At 39.1% G+C, this 21552-nt stretch overlaps 1 protein-coding gene across 7 annotated transcripts in view; it reads right to left on the bottom strand.

Annotated features, from left to right (window-relative positions):
- LOC127374438 (ecto-NOX disulfide-thiol exchanger 2) overlaps positions 1 to 21552 on the bottom strand; it is a 170643-nt gene continuing 149091 nt past the window's right edge. For 5 of the 7 annotated variants that reach the window (XM_051419716.1, XM_051419723.1, XM_051419718.1 and 2 more), the window contains 7 exons: positions 19775 to 19889; positions 16319 to 16506; positions 12189 to 12329; positions 7404 to 7460; positions 6503 to 6608; positions 4540 to 4625; positions 1 to 831 (listed from right to left, as the gene is read on the bottom strand). In XM_051419716.1, coding sequence (XP_051275676.1) covers positions 700 to 831; positions 4540 to 4625; positions 6503 to 6608; positions 7404 to 7460; positions 12189 to 12329; positions 16319 to 16506; positions 19775 to 19889 — 825 coding nt within the window. In that variant the 3' untranslated portion in view covers positions 1 to 699. The remainder of the gene's footprint in view (positions 832 to 4539; positions 4626 to 6502; positions 6609 to 7403; positions 7461 to 12188; positions 12330 to 16318; positions 16507 to 19774; positions 19890 to 21552) is intronic. The other 2 variants (XM_051419719.1, XM_051419722.1) reach the window with 2 other exon arrangements.

The raw sequence follows: 21552 nt of genomic DNA, 5'->3' as shown, positions 1-21552 counted from the left end.
TTTGTTATATACTCAAAACGTCTTTTTATAATCAAAAATATCATCCAAGCATTTACAGTGTATTACAACAAGTGATTCTATGCAACTGTTAACAGCCTTTACAGAAAATGAAGAAATATATCCATTTTTGATCTATGATACAAACCAGGAACAGCAAAAAGAGAAGAGAGGAAGGCCAAAGGGTTCGGAGGTTTAAAGTGTTCAGTTAGACCCTGATAAGCCTCCTGGTTAGCCCTGTAGTCCTGGCCCACACTGACACCATACAGAGCCAACTGCCGGCTCTAAAAGCTCAATGCCCTGCCCATGTGGGCGATAACTACATAATAATCCAGTGACTGTAGGAATCGGTGCTCCTCTGTGACTCCCAGAGAGTCGTTATGTCTAAAAATATTTTGCAGACACTGAAGAACGGAGAGTTCAAGCTCATGAAGACTTTGTCACCATGGTTTGGTGTCAACATTCCTGTAACTATGGAAATGTTGTGTTTTTTTTACGTCTCTGCCACCTACACAGAGTCCCTGAAATGCTCATGTTACATTCCTTCTTGATCTGAGATCTGTGCTCAGTCTCTGTGTCCTTGTACAGTCAGGTACAGTCCACAGTCTTTGATATTTGGGCTTCATACTGTGTATTTCACATCTCTACAGTGTCCCTGCGTTGCCTCTTCTGTCTGTCGTCTCTTCCATGTCCCAGCAGTGTCTATGTGCTCTTTATGCCTTGAAAGCCGCAGAAGTTCCAGCGTTTCTCCAGACTGGCTCCGACACCAGTCAGCTCCTGTCTGAAGGTACAGGGCAGCCGAGACAGAAGAGCCTCCACCTCACCGGGGTTAATCTGCGCACACACACACACACACACACAAAAAGGGAAGTCCACATGTAACACAGATAGTCATACAATCAAAGTCATTTCAGACCCATCTCCAAATTGCTATTTTATCTACAAGGGTCTATCTTTGGCCCCTTATAATTCTCTTTATTTTTTTTCATGAATCCAACATAAGCACCCGGTCAGAAAGGATGTTAATGTTCATGTATAAATCTAAGAATATTTATATAAATGAGGCTGCAGGTCTTTTCTTTTATTTGTAGACCTAGAGAGAAGATCATTAATGCTCCTATCTCCTCTAGGCTTGATTATGGTAATGTTAATGACTACAGCTAATGAAAGGCTCTGCCATTGGACCTCTTCACGCTCCAAGAGAAGAAGCCACATTATCCGAGTCCTTGCTGTCCTTCACTTGCTGCTTGTCATGTCATTTTAAAATTTAAAGATATCTATGATTTGTTAACCCCGTATGAGCCAGGATGTGATGTGGAGAGCTGGGGAGCCCTTCTAGCAGCCCCCAAATCTTATCTGGTCACTGAAGGTGACCTGGCCTTTGCCGTCTGGGCCCATCAGCTGTGAAACTCCCAGACTTCTCAAAATTGCTAAAAATAATGTTAAATAATAATGTTAAAGTTTTTACTATATATAATACTATTATATCTACATTGGTTCTTGAGCCATTTGTTTTCATACTGTAAAGTGCTTTTAAATATGAATATTATTATATGAACAGTCTGAAAGACTTGGGTAAAATGAGTATATTGTATATATATATATATATATATATATATATATATATATATATATATATATATATATATATATATATATATTATATATATATATATATATATATATAGAATCAGTGTGCAGGCGTTTCTCTTTTCATTAATGACCAGAAGCCTTGCACCTACACCCCTCCTTAATGTTTAAATAAACACGTTCTTACAGAAAACAGTTAGATGGGCATGTTGCTATAAGAAAATGCTTATTCATTATTTTTGCTCTTTAAATAAGGAACTTCTGCCAGTCATTGCCAACAAACGAGTTAACTTTAGACATTGCTCATACATCCAAACTTTATTCTTTTACACACTGCACACACCTCCTCTCCACTCACATTCAAAACATTCACTCACACCTCCACTGCAATCAGAGAATGATAGTGTAAGTAAATTTACAGCAAGAGTATGACAGCAGAGCAGCCACCTGACTAAGTGAAATCTGGCTCCAATCACTCGGGTGAGTTGAGGATCATTAGTCAGTTCAGACCCTGAGGTGACACTGCCACAACCCACTGTAGGAGCTGCTGTAGACGACCCACAGTGTCTTGTATTAATAAGTAGACTGTTCTGAGCTGATGTCAGGATGCATTAAGGTCCATCATGGAGATAGGACTGGTGTGTCATTATAGACAATGGAGCCGTGTGTGGAGCCACTAGATAAGCAGAGAGGACTGGGCTTGTTGTTGGGAAGTCTAGCCAATGATATTGACAAAACTCTGTGGGCTGCTTGATGTGTGTAGCTGAGAGTCGGTGTGGGAACGACACAGAGCACAGGAAAATTCATATGCACACAGACAGACAAGCGTGGGCGTACGCTCACATACACACACATACACGAGCCAACACATGAACACAGAGACACATTAGACAAAAAACCCAAAAGGCATGAGAGAAGAGACAGTCACACTCTATTCTTTGCATGTGTGAGAATGAGTCAGGGTGGTGATGAGCATATTCAAAGAGTTGTTACAGAGAACAGTAATTTCTTGGGGCAACTTTGTGGATGCAGAGACAAAGTTTTTGCAGATTAATTCTTCCAAATAATGAGTAAGTTTAAAGTGGCCTGATATCTGCAGTCGCAGTCACTAAACTGAAACTCTCAAAGTGGTGACAACAGCCATTTTTTGTGAAGGTCTTCTTGTCGGGGCGGAGAGCACAAATGGCCATTAATCTTAGTGTTACCTTTTGGAGGTGACATTGAAAGTTGGCATTTTGAAAGCCCTATATAAGTGGCAGCGAAGAGCGATAATACGTCTAAAATGCCTCCGCAGAAAGACAGGGATAAAATAGCTGTGCTTCACCAGACAGAGTGGAAACTAAGGGTGTCTGAGGATTGAAGGTGGTGTTTGGCTTCAAGTGTCAGAATGAAGGATCTAGTTTTAATATGTCACAGCATCAAGGGAAATCACACAACTAGCCAGATATGTCTAGACATACAGCTGTGAAATTTCATGTTAGAAAAGAGAGAAACTGTCTTCAAACTTCAACTTTCTGCATCAGTTTTTGATTTATTTAAACCAAGCTGGTTGGATGTCTTTTTCTGTGTGTTTCCTCTGCTGTGCTCAGATCTGGAGATTGATAAAAGTTTGATCTAAATCAAATTCAGTGTCGAATCCACTCATTAAATAAGAATTCTTTGTCTTAACTCTTTTTCTTTGCTGCAAATGCAGAAACACTGTTTTAATAGCAGCCCAATAAATGGTCAACTAACAGCTGTAAGCCTACTGTACTTTGAATTACTTTTAATTTCCCCCACAGGGGATCAGCAGAGGTGCATCTTGTCTTATCTTACATACCAAGCCACTGACTCCAAATACTGAAGGGGTCCTGACTCAGAACTAATAGTTGATAAGATTTAAAAAAAATGATATAATGTGAATCAAACTTAAAGTGGGAGATTCTTTAGTTGATGCAGGGTGATCAGCTAGATCATTCCTCTATAGATCAGTGTCTACTCTGCTGGTCTCTGTAGGAGCCATGTGTATATTTATATTATATTTGTATATTGTTCATCATACCATATCAAGTATGACGTCACATGGGTTGGACCGATAATAAAATTTCACAGCAGCCACGTTCACCTTTGCATATCTTCATATGTTGGATTTTGTTTTTGTTTTTACTTCAACAATGGACAATAATAATCTTGGTGCGGATTTTTCCCTGTCTCATCCTCCCGGTGGCATATGGTCGTCCACAGAAGTTGCTACAGTCCCCTGCTGAACTACAACAAACGAGTCCATTGGTGGACCTACAGTGGTTTCACTTTGGCAGGATAAAGACAACAGCTGCAGAGAGCACATTAACCAAAGAACAGACAAACCTTTCATTTTAGCTGTTACTGAATTAACACTAATTATCTACAGCTGATCTAATCTGCCACCACTGATGTCTGTCATTTTAAGCAGCGATAGTGACAGCTGGATAAAAAAAAAGCTGTTTTTTTTCCTATGGCTCTTTTCTAATAAAAAGGAATGAGGAGAGATACAAGGTTTGATAAAAATGTGTTACCTTTGGAGTTTAACGAAAGTAGAGATCTTAATCTCAATGAGAATGCCAAAAATACATCTAACGCCTAATTGTTTAAAGGGATACTTTGACATTTTGTCAGAGTGTTGGATGAGAATATCAGTACCACTTTCCTAAATGTCAAACTATCCTTTTTTATTTGCTGCAGCCTCACTTAAAGATGTCTCCTCCAAAAGCGTCACGTCTATACAGAGGGCTGTAAAAGCATTAAGGAGCACAGCTTTCACCGAGGGGCTGTGTCTCAACTACACAGCAGGAGCCTGGCATACAACAAGCCCATATGTCAGCCCTGTAGGGGGGACTGACACTGTGTCTGTATGGGTGCATGTAATCTAAAGTGATATTGAAGGCCGGCTCTGCTGATCTACTCCACAGTGGAGCTTCATGTGTTCCCAGTTACCTTGGTGTCCAAACGCTGCAGGTAGGAACAGATGTACTCTATGCTGGCTCCAAACGGGTGGACGTGTAGGAACGTCGAAATGATCCCTGAGGTAGAAAAATAAGAAGAAGAAAAAAAGAAAAGTCACGAAAAGATGTTAACTTGGAGACATGTCACAACACCCTCCAGTTTGTGTCACCGATCAAACATTGACACACTGCCAGAGGATTTACTACTTCTCATAGGCTGAGTCTAACACAAGATTCGAGTGGCTTCTCCCAGAGTCCCAGTACTGTTAAGAGCCTCTTGTATATTGTGGCTCCAGATTAAAGGGAGTGTTTAATGACAGCTTTGATGCCGTTGTCTCTCCTCAAAGCCATACTCTCCCCCAGCTCAAACAAACCATCTGCTGTCAGCTCACAGATAGGGCCAGGAGAGACGTAATCCTCCACCTTGCCTGCTTACTAACCACCAACAGAGCGCCGAGGGGCCAGCAGTTGAAATAAAAACCAAGTGTTAAAACTATAAAGGTTTCCACTGGCTCGAACACTAGAGCAAGAATACCACTATCACTATCACAATACCTATCACTTGAGACTTTTAAGAGGAAATCACTACTCCAAGACTTCATTTTTGCCACCTGCAGGAGGTCAGTCGATACTTGAAAATAAACAATGAGCTAGCTTGGAGCCGCTCCACTGGCATTGAATAAGAGACTGACTGGGAGTCTAATGGTGCATTTAGATACAACACCAAGTAGAATTTCATGTTGATTCATTTGCATGAAATCGCCCACTGGAATGGTTTTGCTGTCTGTGTTTATTTGCCTTAAAGAGCCAATGAACATGTCTTCCAGACGTTTGCTGTAACAACATGCACCCACTCCATGTGTGTGCAGATTGCCAGACTACGAGTGAGTGTCGGAGCTGATAGTACGACTCAGACTCATTATCAATAAATGTCTCAAAAGGTGATCATTAAACACTTCAATACAAAACTCCAACTGTTCCTCTATTTTACAGCACATTTCTTATGACTCGGGATAAATGCAAACTATGACTAGTAGATTTCTGAGTCTGATGGGAATCCCAAGCTCGTGCTTTACAGTGTTGTGCAAATTTGTGGCTCATTCTCAACAGTAGCAGATGAGATTATATCTGAAATTGCACCAGCTAGAGCAAATCTGTTTCCTATTTTCTATGCATCCGGGCTTTATGGTGTAGCTGACGGATGTTTGCTTCGGTTTTTGAAGCTCTAACAAATACAACACGTAAAGTTTCAACTTGCTGTGTGACCATGGAAACCACAGTGAGGGAAATGATGCAGCAGCTGATTTAACTGGTGGCTGAGCTCCCTGAATTATACACCTCTTCACCAGCAGAGAACAGAAATATAAATCAAAGGAAGTGGTATTGTATCATCTTCAAAGTGTAATTATCTGGTCTGGAACAATAAATAGGGTTTATGATGCTAGCTTGCTACATTAATTATGTCATATTGCTAACTATTATCTGTATTTTAAGCTACAACCTGCTCTATTTGCCTGCATAATGAGATTATACTTGGTGGACAGCAGCCACCTGTGGTGTACAGACTAGTAGGATCAAAGGTAGCTGGGAGCCACAGTATTGGATTTGCACTCTGCTCCCACCAATTAAAAATAGAGAACATAGAAGTTGCAACCAATCGTTGTCTGAAAGCACCTTAAATCTTGTAGAGAGTTGAGGGAGACAGTGGGGTGCAGCTAGGAGGTGGTTAGTATAGCAGTGTGGTCGTTTGGAAAGGTATCACCTCTGCCTTTATGCAATAATGTGCAATAAATCAAATTATTACAAACTGAATGACAGAACACCTGGAGAAAACCTCAAAATGTATGTACCCCTAGAAATGCATAATAACAATGGAGCTATGGAGCAGTTCATAGGTAAAAACAGAAAATTGATGTCTAAGTGATAATGTAAGAGTCAGATTTGTGTCAGCATACCAACTAGCAGAGCTTCTCTCTCGGAGTGGACGGGACTCGGTGGATTCTTCTCTGTAGGACCTTCCTTCTCCTGACTGCAGGACACCACTGTGGAAACTGCGGCTTCCTACAAACACACACACACACAAACGCACACTTACCAGCCTGTTTGACCGTGGCTGATGAGAAGTAAACAAGCTTAAACTTAAGCTGATGCATGGCACACAATAAGTAATAAAACCACAAATAAGAACGAACACATCAGAAAGTTTCACCACCAACACATTAATATGGAGAGACAATGAGGATGAGGATAATGAGGCGAGGGAGAATTTTCCGCCAGCAGCTATATTTCTGATAGAGGGATGAAATGCTTGTCTCACACACACACACACACATACACCAAGGCAAAAAGCGAGTGTAAGAAGAACAAATAGAGGGAAAGAGGAAGAGACTTGGAAGGCAAATGATCAAGCTGTTTGTTTCAGATCTCTGACAGGTGGCAGAAAAATGGCAGAGGAATAACAGAAGAGTTTTTGTCTGTTTGTTGTCCTACATAGTATTGTACTATTTATTTCCACTTGTGTGTGTGGGATGCCTGGTGGCCTTTTTCTGTTTTTAATCTATCCATAACACCCTGTGAGTGTGTGTGTCAGTGTGTGGGCGTGCAGACATACGCACATGTGCGAGCCGTTTTGACTTTATGATTCCTTTATTTCCTAGCCCAGTTGTGTCTGGGTGATTTATTCAGTGACAAATGCAGTTGCAGTGAATTGGATTGGCCTGTAATGATCTGTCATGTCGCTGGAAGAGGTTAGAGAGGAGAGACAGAGGAGGAAGAAGAAGAATAAGGAGGGGGAATGAGGACACAAAACAATATCTGGAGAGGAAGAGGGGAGGGTTCAAACTTTTCTCCACTTACACTGGTTTGATTAGCACTCTCCTCACCGCCTCTGTCATCTTGCTTTGACATCTCCAGCTGCGGCACATTAGAAACATATGAGTATAAGATGCAGAGAAACAAGCTAAGCGCTAATGTAGACAGACGGGGGAGCATGGTTGTGCCGCAGACAATTACTAGCATTGTTTACTTTTAGAATAATGTCCATAAATGTGCTGATTCTGAACAAACAAGGGAAAGCTGAGACACTCAACTCCATATGGAAACAATTAACTCTTTTTCTGTCAAGATTTGCACACTCAGCTATTCAATTTGTAACAATACAACACTTTGGGAATTTGGATTTCCAAAGAATATATTAGTGCAGACTTGACCAGTGATTCTACAGTGCAGTGAGCGCCCCCTCACTGAACCCCTTCAATACAGGATGGCTTTATGGAATTGTTCATTTGCACATGACTTAAGAAAACACAGTGTCTGTCTGTCTGTCTGGCTGCCTTCAACTATCACTTAGAGCTAGATGTTTTCATTTAACATTTATTATGCATTACTTTATCCATTTCACGATTCTGCTCACTTGCTAACTAGTTTCTACACTTATTAAACTAAACACCTGGTGTTAAAATAACTATCCACATAGTACTACATAGCAAAGAACTATATGTTGTCTTGGTGAGTTTTATTTTGTTTCTGTACAGTTAGTTACGATGATCTGTGATGTAAAATGACAGTTTTTGACAATAGATTCTGGTGGCGAGCGATACAAAGGCTGTTTTAGCTTAAACAAAAGGTCTAGAGTCTTTGTAGGGAAGGATCCCTGTAGACCTTTGTTACATAATGTTGTTTTTCTTTTTTGGGGGGGCTTTTATTGCCTTTAATCAATCGTGACCGCTGAAGAGTGACAGGAAAGTGGGAGATAGAGGATGAAGGGCAGCAGAGGGCCACAGGTCAGAGTTGAACCTACAGCTGCTGCAGCAAGGACACATTAGTACATGGGGAACCAGCTCTACCAGGTGAGCTACCAGGACAACCCTAGTGGATTTGTCCCCAAGGATTATATTGCTGGCACAGCTGCTGAATTAACAGTTCATTTCAACCAAACCAGAACAGATGATTGTTGGAAAGACTGAGTGATGATGGTTTTAGTGTGTTTTATTTTTTTTCTGTCCAGTTTGAAGTGTGTAAGATTATCTACTATTTAAAATTACTGTTTTTGTCAATGGAGTCTGGACCATTGTGTCCGTTTGTTTTGGTCTGAGATGCTGGTGCTCTAGTGTGACATCTAGTGGCAGTGAATTCCATATATATAACCTCTAAGGTGTTAAAATGGAGTCACTACAATAAGAAACTGAGCCACGTCCATGTGCAGTTGGCTTGTGGTAGCTGGAAGGATATTTGTTATTGTGACAATAAATAATTTACAAAATCAATTTGTTTTTGTTCAATTTAATGGAGCTATAATCTTTTCACATAGCCCTGGTAACTGTACAGTACAGTACCCCTGGTTGGGAAGCACTGGATTACACTATTGACACCAATTTATTGGCAGCAATTTCCATAACAAATTCACTTTTTATCTATCTATCTATTTATCACTGTTTATTTATCCAACAAAAATGCCAAACAGTCGTTGTTGTGGTCTGTTGATTGGACAAAACAAGCAATCTGAAGAATACACGGTAGGTTCTGGGAAACTATGATGGGAATATTTATGACATTTTAGAGACTCAATGATTGATCATTTAAAGGGGCAACGATTGTATCAGGTCACGTGTGATCAAGAGTACTGCTCAGTTTGTACCATCGGAATTTGAACTTAAACAGCAGCTTTAGGAGTTTGATGACATGGACCTTTACCAGGCAGGAAGGGTCTGATGAAAAGATGCTGCAAAGGTGCTGCATTATGGGAAGTGTAGGCTCAAGCATTTCTTGATCAATTTTCTTTTAATGTGTTTCTTGAGAGTCCCCCTACTTTATAGAAATACAATACTAAATCTCTTGAGTACTCCTTTAATTAGAAAAATTATCAACAGATCAATCAATAATGAAAATAATCATTAGTGGCAGCATAAAATATACATGGGAAAGAAAAGATAAATGTGGTGAAGGTGAATAGCCTCAATGACCTGCACTGGTGTCAATCCAGTAATGCATGGTGACAGTGGGAGTGGTGATTGGACCATTGAAGGAGAACTGATGGCATGGAGAGATCTCCTCAATGTGACAAATCACCACACAACAACCGCTAATCTTCAGAGAAACCAACACCCAAAAATTGATTTCTCTTTCTCCCATTAATGAGACTGCCTCTCATGATTCATGTTTTCCCACATGCAGGAATTCAATTAGCATATTTCCCTGGGCTCACAGTCGCGGGGACAAATTTCTAATCAAACTCATCACCATTAATGCCCTATTGACAACTCCGTCACTGCGGTTGATCTGAACGAGGAGACGCCTTAGCAAATTACTAATTCACCTCTGTGTTATATGAAACCTGCAGTCGGCTAGTACATCTCAGGGCAAAGAGACGACACATGGAGCAGCTCCCCACATGGATTGACAGCCTCTCGTTTGTATTATTATCCAATTTAATAGGCGATTGAACCTGAGGCTCATTTTAATGACAGTCCTTCCTCTCATTATTATGAGCCAGAAGGAACATTAACAAACATTAGCTCTTGAATACTGGGAATATGGGACAACACCTGAAACATTAGTAAACATGACATGTGTAACAGAGAAAAATGACCCCTTGAAACTTGAAATTGTTTAATGAGATTGTAGATCACGGTGCACTGTATTTAGCGATGTACTCTTGTAGTAAAACAGCTCGCCACTAATCAATATTAGATGGAGTTTTTGTTGGGAACAACATGCCTCAATGTAAGCAACACATTCAATCAAGTAACAAATGTGATGTTGGAATGGATGAATAATGTAGCAGAAGTGGCTCTAAGTGATGATGTGGCCTTGTATAACAGCATCTCCCAGTTACAGCCTGTTGGTCAATTCAAACTAAATGATTGCTCTGTGCAGATGTAACCCAGGGGACACAATGTTTAGGAATGAGAGTATGTGATTAGGTTGCTGGTGATCAATGTCACATAAAGTCTCAGCAGCAGACAAATAAGGAAACAATTTAACTGCGGTCAACCATACTCAACATGTTTCCAGTTAGGAAATGAATGGATATCTTCTGGTTTTACTTAATGTAGCTGCAGTAAGAACATGCAGTTATAGAGGAGTGGACTAAAAACCATCTGGTTAGAGCAGCACAAAACTGAAGGAAAATGACTTTTTGTATGTATTAATGGATAGTTTATGTAATAATATGTTATATGTTTTATATTTAGACTTTTGGGAGTTCCACTACAGCAGGCTGTTGCACCAGCTATGTTTCAGTTTCAATGTGGCTCAATTTGAACTTAGTCAGAGAGTCCCATACTAACTTAGGAAGATCTAGTTAGATAGATATCTGGTTAGTTTTTGATTAAAAACATACAAGAGCCAGAAAAGAATTTCTTAAATAGCTGCACTGACTACATCCCTTTACATTTATGATGACACTGACTCCAACAACATCAGTGCTCAGTATTGTGCCGTACAGCGACCGTTATGCTAACAGATGGGGAAGTGAAATGGGAATTGAATGAAATGGCAACTGAACAAAGTGGAGAGTTTAATGTGAAACTAACTAGTTACAACATTGCAATTACGACAGTCACACTTCCTCACTACATTCAGCTGCAGCGACAGGCTGCAGGCTATGTAGTGGACAATAAATATTTATGAAGATAAAGATAAAGATGTATAGGGCTGCAATTAACTATTTTCATTATTGATTAATCCGCTGATTATTTTCACAATTAATCGTGCGTTCGATAAAATGTGATAAACTATGAAAATTATTATTTCCCAGAACCCAAAGTGACATTAGGATGTTGCTTGATTTACAAAAAAAAATCAGATTTGATCTAGAATATTTTTGCAATTTTTGGAATAATAAATCAATTATTACAAATTGTTTCCTGCCCATAAACCAACATATTACTGAAACAAAACAAAATTCTTTCAGCCCTGAAGATATAGCAGAGTCAATGTGATCATGTGAATATTTGTTTTTCAGTATGAACTGGCAATGAAGGTTTTGCTCACTAAAGCAGAACAAACTTTGAAGGACACTAAAACGGTTGGAAAAAAAGTTTACTGCACACAATGGATGACAAATAGTCAAATGATGTTTGGTTGAATATGTTGTCCATCAGATGAATTATTGTACACTAATAAAAGCTAAATGAAGGGAAATCATAAACCTGATCAACATACTGAGCCACTTAAAACCTGAAAGCTGTATTATTAACTTTTTTTGGAGGAAAATTAGAAATTAAAGAGTCGATTATAATGCATTTAAAAAAAGAAGGAAATAAGCTCCCCGGGAGGAAAATGGGAAAACCAGAACACTGATTGAAGTTAGAGATAGTCTGTCTCACTGTGGTAGGACGTTCCCTGCAGTGTTGATATTATAAAGATGCACCCAAAAGAGCTATTTTGCGATATCTGATTAGCTTAGAAAGAAGCTATTTTCTACATATAACAACTATCACATTCTTTTGTTTATTGAAGATTTAGCGTTGGAACTAATTTCTTTCTTATTAAAGTGCAAATTAATTTACTTTCAGACAAACAGAGTAACCCAGAAATGAACTTCCATATAAAAAAAACAAGGAAACATGGTAGATTCTTCCCCTTTCTTCATTCTCAGGAAGGCCAACAGAGAATGTGTGTGTTTTCTGTCAAACTAACCTGGATTGCGTGAGTGTTTTGCAGGTTTTGGAGTCCTTCCTTCAGGTTCAAGACTTGGTTCTTCAGCTGCTGTTTGTCTTCCAAACTCTTCTCCAGCTCTGCCTCTCGCAGTTTTAATTCTTCCCTCATTTTTAACAGTTGCTGCAAAAAAAGAAAAAGAAAAAATGGGAGAACGGTAAGCCGCTAATGCTACTCTGAACTAACTAACCGTGACGATGCTAACCTCGTGCTCAAACTGTTCTGAAAGCAGAGGAACAATCAGCCATTTGTTTTATTAATATTTAGCATGTAATCCCTCCACCGGTAATTAGAACTTCAGCTTAATACAAAAAAGCAATTAGACACTGACGTGAATTATATCTCCAATAAACACTTTCTAGAAGGAAAACAATTGTATCATATTCTGTCGTATTCTATTCTGTTCAATGTGTCCAAGAGGAGTAATTTGACAAATCCTTTGCTTTGCTACACTCAAAAACTACAAATAACATATGGATCATTTGGGTGAAACAAGAGCGGGTGTTTGAGAGAGCTTTGATAGCTAACAACTACATTTATCTCCAATTTGTCCTCTGAAGTTTTGTACTAAACAGATGAAAGGATTCACTTCCTGCTGAGTTAATTTCAACAAAAGAGGGTCCGTGAGATGCAGGGGGTCTTTACAACCCAGAATTTTCATCTGCAAAGCTGCACATTAAGTGCTTTTGTGTTACATGCAGTATAATTCACAAAAGACAAAACAGGTTGCCAGTACATGCTGATAATATCTCATTGCAATTTGTGTGTCTGCGTGATACAACATGTGGACTCTGGCAAGGGGAGGTATCCAATTTCAGTGTCTTCCAATTCATTTAATCCATTCACCTAATCTTTTCATAAACACATCATGAGAGACGTAAGCTGGAGAGGTAATTATTCTCTGCAAGCAGAAATGAACAGCAGGGCCTTAATGGATTCTCTTCTTCTAAACATGAATCGATCATAATTTCCATTACCTGTGACAGCTAGATAAGTGAGGACACTTGACAAATGCCAGAATGAGTCAATTTAGTAGTCCTTTAGTATTTAAAACAGGGCCGCCTTTTAGCTTGATATATCAGGGTGGGCTGGTAGAAATAATAGGTGGACAACTTGGGCGGTATGTAGCCCAGAAGTTAGGGAAGCAGACACATAGTCCGAAGGCTGCCGGTTCAAATGCCTGGCCAGATGGCCCAAAAATCTGGTAAAATGACAGCTGGCAACTGGAGGGCTGTCAGAGTCAGGAACCGATACTCCTGGCAATGTGCCCTCAAGCTTGAGGTGTTTTAATGGGTTAAATATAGAAGATTAATTTCCCTATGGGGGTTGATAGAATATTATTAGTTTTAAATTTATAAAGACCAATGTGAAACAGGGAAATTGGGAGGTAGTGTGTTGGAAGTAGTATTTTAACATAATGAACTCGATACCATTTATTTTCATTGGATAATCTTAGTTCTCAAATAAATAATTAAAACTTAATTCATTGAAACGTTTACTCGAACAACTCAATCAACTAACTAAACACTAACTTCAATGCAACTATATCTTTATTTAAAATATAATTTTTTATTTCATTTATTTCTTTAAAATCTATTTATTCTATTAATTAAAATTTACATACATACATACATACATACATACATACATACATACATACATACATACATACATACATACATACATACATACATACATACATACATACATACATACATACATACATACATACATACATACATACATACATACATACATACATACATACATACATACATACATACATACATACATACATACATACATACATACATACATACATACATACATACATACATACATACATACATACATACATACATACATACATACATACATACATACATACATACATACATACATACATACATACATACATACATACATACATACATACATACATACATACATACATACATACATACATACATACATACATACATACATACATACATACATACATACATACATACATACATACATACATACATACATACATACATACATACATACATACATACATACATACATACATACATACATACATACATACATACATACATACATACATACATACATACGAAGGGGTTTTGACATTATAGGGGGTTCTTTTAAAAATGCAACTGTTGGTCATCCTCTAAAGGTTTAGTAGTCAAGAAAACAAAGTCACCAAAATATGAATTCTTTCTTATTTTTTCACTTCAAGGAATTATTGTCAGTGATGGATTGTGGTGATTGTTTTCTCAACTGCTGTTTCCAGGTCAAGAAGAAACTTTGAACTGAAGTGGCTGAAGTAGATTAAAGACAAACTGTGTGTGCGGTAACTTGATTTTCAAAAAATATTAGGACATAATTAATGTGTATGCACACATACATGGCAATATTAATGTTTTATTTTTAATGTACTTATATGTCCATCTTGAATCCATACAACTGTTGTCTTTGATGACTTCTTTTGGGGTATTACTCTTTTACCTTACTTGCTTCCTTAAAATATTTCATTGTTCATATGATTTTAGCTCCTTTTTTCTAATATTTCTTATTGTGAGACATTGAATTCCTGCCTCTTGATAATGGTTGGTGGACTGTAAAAACACCAGGGATTACAATAGAAAGGATCATTCTGTCCCTGACAAAGTCTGACATGCAGGATTTTATGAATATATAAAAATGGTGTAATCCAAACCAAAAATAGCTATACCACCCACTGTGAGATGGTTTCATCTGGAAATGAAACACTGAAGATGCTGTACAACAACATTCAGAATCCAACATACTGATTAGGGATGCACAATGATATTGCCAAAGCAAAAGGCTTTAAAATAAAACCTCGGGATCTGGAATTTATTCTGAAACTGAAACTAATGGAATTTATTGCTCTGCACAACAAATGGTTTTTGTTCGTTGAAGATGTCAGGATTTCTGGACTATGTTGAACCTAACGCTACATGATGCCCAGTTACTGGTATTTTTTAGATGTGCCTTACCTGAGTGGCAAGCTGTCATTCAATTTTTAAAATAATTTATACAGTTAATATTTCATTGAGTTAAAGCAACAGTCTTTAGGCTAATTTATTCAACAGTGTGACATCAATGTTCTTTCTGTTGGCTTTAATTGCTGTACAGTTGAACAATTCACTTACTCACACCTGTGGACAGAGATTACATTTATCTACTTTACTTATATTTACTCAAATTTGCCCTGGTTGTTGTTTGTTGATTGTCTCAGGGAAAGCATCATCCAAGCCTGATAAAGTAGGATGAATTTTACAGTTTGAATGTGAATGTGTACATTTATTTCATGTTTGCATCTGCCAGTGGGCCATCACGATAAGAGTAGGCATAATAATATGTTAATTCCACTACAGGAGAGACTTCATGTTCTCTGAAATTAGGTTGACAAAATATGTGCATATATTGGCATGGACAATTGGCAAAAATGAGCTGGAAAACATTGGCGTATTCGGCATCGGCAGGAATCCAATATTGTGTATCCTTAATAATGATGATATGAAAGGCACATTTAAAAAAAAAAAAAACTCCGACTTTGTATTACCTGTCTTTGTATAAATGGTCGGAAATTGTTTTAATAGCCTTGGGTTTGATCCAAGAGCTAGAATCATAGCACACAAACCCCCAAACTCAAATAAAACTCATTCCAATTGCGAATAAGCTTTCCTTTAACAAGAGTAAACCTTAAAATGTGATTTTTTTAGCAGCTCTCTAAAAAAAAAAAAAAAAATCGAACAGCTGCACCAGACAGCTGTACTTTCCTACTTGTTCCCACACAGCACTCTTTTAAAGTGCTGGGTGATGAATAAATGACAGTTGCGTTTTTCATTTTACGTGGAAAATTCAGTGGGTTAACCCGAGTGACCTTGTTCTTAAAAAGAAACCTGGTGCAGAACAGCAACGAACAGGAGATTAAACTTATTGTTGGAAGGATGATTTGAAAAAAGTGTCTGCATGCTTCTGTGTGTGTGTGTGTGTGTGTGTGTGTGTGTGTGTGTGTGTGTGTGTGTGTGTGTGTGTGTGTGTGTGTGTGTGTGTGTGTGTGGGACAATAAGTGCTACCTTCTGCATGCCTTGCAGAGCTTGCTGTAGGAAGCTGAGTTGCTGAGAGTGTGTGTTGTCCTCCTCACTCCTGATTGGTTGGTTCTTGCCCTGTTCCTGTTTGAGCAGCTCCACCTCGTTCCTGTAGGCGTCCAGCTGGCAGCGCAGGGAGTCATTCTCCTCCTTTAAGGCCTCTGCTTGGGAAACACCTACACATTTATACATAATATATAGACTACAGTATGGAATATCGTGTTTAATATGTAGAACACTGTTACATTTGTTCAATCTGCACCTCGTCACTACAAATTATTATCCGGTTATCCCTGATCTGTCTCTTTTGTGGGAACATACAGGTTTCAACAAAAAAAACACAGAAGCTCTTAGACGGTGACATTTGCAATCGTGATCAGATTGCTCATTGTTCATTTCAGGGAGAGCAGGCACAGAGTAGAGTAGGATTGCGAAGTGGTGAGCATCTTAAAATTCCAAGCATAATAGTGAAAAAGGAGAGCTCAGTTTTATATCATGCAAATTTCTGGCATCTTGAAACACAAAATGGCAAACGTCCTCTTGATAGATGTCTGCTGATAAATATCTGCCTGTTCCTGCAGAAGTATTTCAGAAAAAGATCTTGTGTCTTATGTCTCTGTCTAATTTATTAAGTTATACTCAAAAACTCATCTAATCAGCTTCATCAAGACTATGTGGATCTGGTACATCTGGATCAATAGAGCTGCAAAGTGTGAGGAGCCATTTTGGGGGCCCCTGGTTGGATGTAAAAGCCCACATTAATTTTTCTCAGAGACAAAGTGATGTGACTCACAGCTGGAATACTTCTATGGCTTGGATCAACGTGACAAATTGTCAGTGAAAAAGACACAACAACTGGATTAGAAAATGAGATGAAAATATTATGAAAATTTGAAGGTATAAGCTTGTGTTCATAAAGACTTTGGGGAAGAATTCAACTATGACATCCAAGGTGCAATTAGCAAAGAAACATCTAATCACCTTATTATCACAATTCTGTGATGTATGCCACTAATGGTGGGTGAAAGCTAAAGATTAGTGTTGAAAAAACTGACAACACTATCTGCAGCTTTCCATTGTGCACAGACAGGCTTCTACAATAGCAATGGTGGCTAAGCCCATGGGTAGTGCAGCATTTAGCGTCATCTGCCATGTCAAAATGACAGACAAAACATGATTTCCCAGAAACGAAGTTGATAAACCCAAAATACCATAAACCCATATGATTGTTGCATCACCAGGGAGAGTCCTGTGTTCACAGCTTCACAACTCTATTGACAGTGGCATGGAAACAATAAGCAAACAACCTCACAACTGCAACCAGATTTTGTTTCAAATACTGCTACATCCTGAATGGTGCACAGATGTAAGAAAAATCACCTTTTTGTGACTGAGAGGCACTCACTTCAAACCAGCGAGGAGAGCCCAGAGAAAACCAATACAGAAATCTCTCATGTGAAACCAAAATTGTTCTTACTTTGGCAGAAAATAGTATGAATTGTAGGAGCAGATTGAGAAAATAGGCTTTCTGGACATTTAAAAGATCTCTCTACGGGTAAAACACAATCTACCGAACACAAAAGGGTCCAAAATCTCAAGGTACAATGATGTCAAGCTATCTTGATATTTTTATTTGGATATTCCCTCCATGTCAGACAATCAAACACCTACAGTATATTAACATAGACTACTGAAAGATTTGATAATCCCAGAGTGTTTTGCCCAATAGCTCTCGACTGGACATTTGACCTGACCTATTGAGCAAAGAGAGGAGACAGTGGGAGTTATTACTATATGAGACCTGCTCAGCTTCAGAGATGTCCGGTATTATCAGCTCTGCTCTCCAACTGTGGGCCTTGAGGGGAAGCTCTTTGGGAAAGTGCAATACACTGACTGTACTCGGGAGATAAGCCCCATCCTGTGTGAGTCTGTGTGTGCGCGCATGAATGCGTGTCTGGTTAGGTTTTGTGTGGGTGTTCATGAGTGCTGCCTGCAGTCTATCATGGAGGACCATTGGCAGTGTTAATGAACTCTTGCTGGGTGAGTGTGCATGCATCCATGTTGTGTGTGTGTGTGTACTTTTCTCCCAGCAAAATGAAGGTTTGAGGTGAGAAGAGTATTGATCTGACAGCCTCATCAACTTGGTGTGAGGAGATGTCAACCACATGGCCAGATTCTGAGCAATTCCCCTTCTGTTACGTAACAGGCAGCACTATCGACCTGCAGATATTGTGCGTGTACACAGACACACACACACAGACACACACACACACACACACACACACACACACACACACACACACACACACACACACACACACACACACACACACACACACACACACACACACACACACACACACACACACACACACACACACACACACACACACACACACACACACACCTACAGGCAATAGAGTCATGCACACAGGCGTTTTTTTTTTGCTTCCTATTCTGTACATGAGTCAGTCGCAGAGCATCGATTCACTTTTAAAGAGGTTGCAGTCACAACACAGGTGTTTACAGCAGGGCAGGCTGACGCGTAAATATGCCCCTATGCTAAAAGGTTAGCGAGTAAAAGAGGTGTAACAGTTGACCTGTTAACACAAATACCAAGAAGTGTCAAATTAACACCTGTCACCTCAACCAATCCTGGAGCAAGGAGTGAAATGACAGGTCTTTGACAGCATTACTAATTACAGATAGCTAAACAGCAAGGTTGCAAAAGACATGGGGCTGAGCTGACGACTGTATTTACATACATTTGCATGCTGATTAGAGAAGCTGTCATATTAGCAAATGGCAGAGATCAGAATGATTAAAAAGGTGAGAAGAAAGAATACGTGAAATGAACATTACAACACGCAGAGAGGCACAAAACACGAGAGAGAGATGACTTTACATGTGGTGGTTATGGTTACAGGCATGTTGCCCTGGTGACTACTCTACACTTATGGGCTATTATAGTTGAGAGATTAGCAGCACCGTTAGTTTTTGTTGCTTCAGCAAACACAAAGAGACTCCTATGAGGTAAAAACAGGAGATTATGGTACTTCAGTGGTACCCCGGTCTGAAATTAGACGGCAGCTGGCAGGTGTGGACAGATTCACACACACAGGTACACGCTCGTATGGAGTTGTGTAGATTCACAGGCATGGACCTGGGTGGATGTCATTCAGTAGACGTGTTTGGCATCAACTCAGCAAAGCGTGTGTGGTGTCAGCATTTTGATGGACTTTGAATGTGCTTTTTATTCATGTGGAGTTGTCAACTAGTTGTCAGATGCTTGGGGGATGATTACTGTCATTTCAGTCAACACACAGCTGTCTCCCTCAGTTATTCAACACACTCTGTGTTCATCCTCTGGAGACCTTGATCAGTGTATGGTCTGTCATGTTGACAGAAGTGCTCAACTGAGAATACGTGCATGCTTATGCATACCTGAGTCCTCAGAGTCCTTGCTGTCTGGGGCATCCTCCATGTCATCATCAGACATCTCCATCTCCTCCTCTCGCCTGATGCCCATCAGCTGCTCGTTGTGCATGTTTCTAATCTCCTAGAAAACACAACCAAAAGAGGAGCGGGTCAGAACGGCAAACACTCATGGGTGATGCACGTTTTAGCAGGTGCTAGTAGGCTCTAGGATCATCAGTGAGGCACCTCTTTGATTTAATTGTTAATGCTAGGCATTAGGTGTAAGGAATACTTATGATAGATCAATACAGAACAAAACAAGTGTAGATGAATACAGATGAAAAGGATGGTCCAAAAGCTGGTGCTCCTCTGGCACAGCGATAGGGCAGGTGGTAGCACAAATATTACCAGATCCCACAGTTTTGTACTTCTTACTGGGAGAAAATAGCACATTCATGCAGCTAAAGTTCAAGTAAGTATATGAAACTGAAAACCACGGCTTAAAAACACTGATTTAGGACGACAACGAATGAAATGTGTCTTAGTTTGGTTTACACCCCATGTTTTAGTCTTATATTTGAGTGCACATCTGAAAACACAGTAGTAACTGCACAATACCAGTCTTCTCTGTTTAATTTCAGCCTGGCAGACAGATTCACTAATGACCACATCCATCTGGAGACCAGTAACCAGAAACAGGTTTCAAAATGGTTTAAAGATTAAGGTCAACCCACTGAATTGGACTGGCTGTAAATTAGAGCAAAGCTCCCAGGTGCGTGTCAAGAGAAAAGCAAAAATCCTCATGGTACATAACATACATTAGGCAGTCCATGCTTAGACCAAACAATGGACATACTGTCTATGAGAATCTGTGCTTGTATAGGGTTTCTAAACACCATTCAGCTTTCATTCCTTGTTGTGAGTCGATGTTTGAGCTACAGTAGTACATAGCGTGACCATTAAAAAGAATAAGTCAAATTCTAGCGGAGCAGGAGAAAAGAGAGCAAGGACTAAGAGGCCTTTTACACTCCGAGGGTTGAAGGTAAGAGAAAAAGGTCCAAACAACGTGACTTCAGTGTCGGGATAAGAAATCCATGAAAACATGGGTGGCATCTTGTAATGAACAAAAAAGAGAGATACATTTATTTTTTTGTATATGAACCACTTGATATGTTCTCTGATCCCTACAATTTTACTTACCATTATTTAGATGAAATATCTGTTCTCTTTTAAGAAGAGTTTAACAATAATACTGAATTATTGCCTGGTCCTGGCTGAAAAAATGACATTACATGTAATGTATACAACACATCACCTAATATACAAGGTGAGCCAGTTAGCCAACCATTATCTGCGTTGATAGCATTTTTATCATTACACTCCAGACCACAGCTACTTCCATATACCACTTTGTTTAAACGATCAAATTTTGAGATTTGTGCAGTATTATAGCAGTTCTCCATAAAAAAAATACCCATTTACTCACCTTTAGTAACCTATCACAGCACACACTACTCCCCATGATACATATTTTTTGCACACAACTATACACACAGGGATATCTGGTCATCAACAAATGTAAAAATTCACACATTTAACATGTAAAAGAACACAAGTTGAACAGATAGAAAGTGTTTTAGGTACGTACTGAAACACACATGTACATATACTGTATACAAATAATACCAGTGGACAGAGATATGAGTGAACTATCGAATCAAATTCACAACAAAAGACTGAAAAATACTCCTAAAAGCTAAAGGGAGCAAAAAGCTGCCCAAGAGTAAATAAACTTACAACCATCT

This window comes from Dicentrarchus labrax, unplaced genomic scaffold (assembly GCF_905237075.1).
Source record: "Dicentrarchus labrax unplaced genomic scaffold, dlabrax2021, whole genome shotgun sequence".
Lineage (NCBI taxonomy): Eukaryota > Metazoa > Chordata > Actinopteri > Moronidae > Dicentrarchus > Dicentrarchus labrax.
Note: the sequence above shows the minus strand (reverse complement) of the source record. Positions and strands in the feature narration are given on the sequence as shown.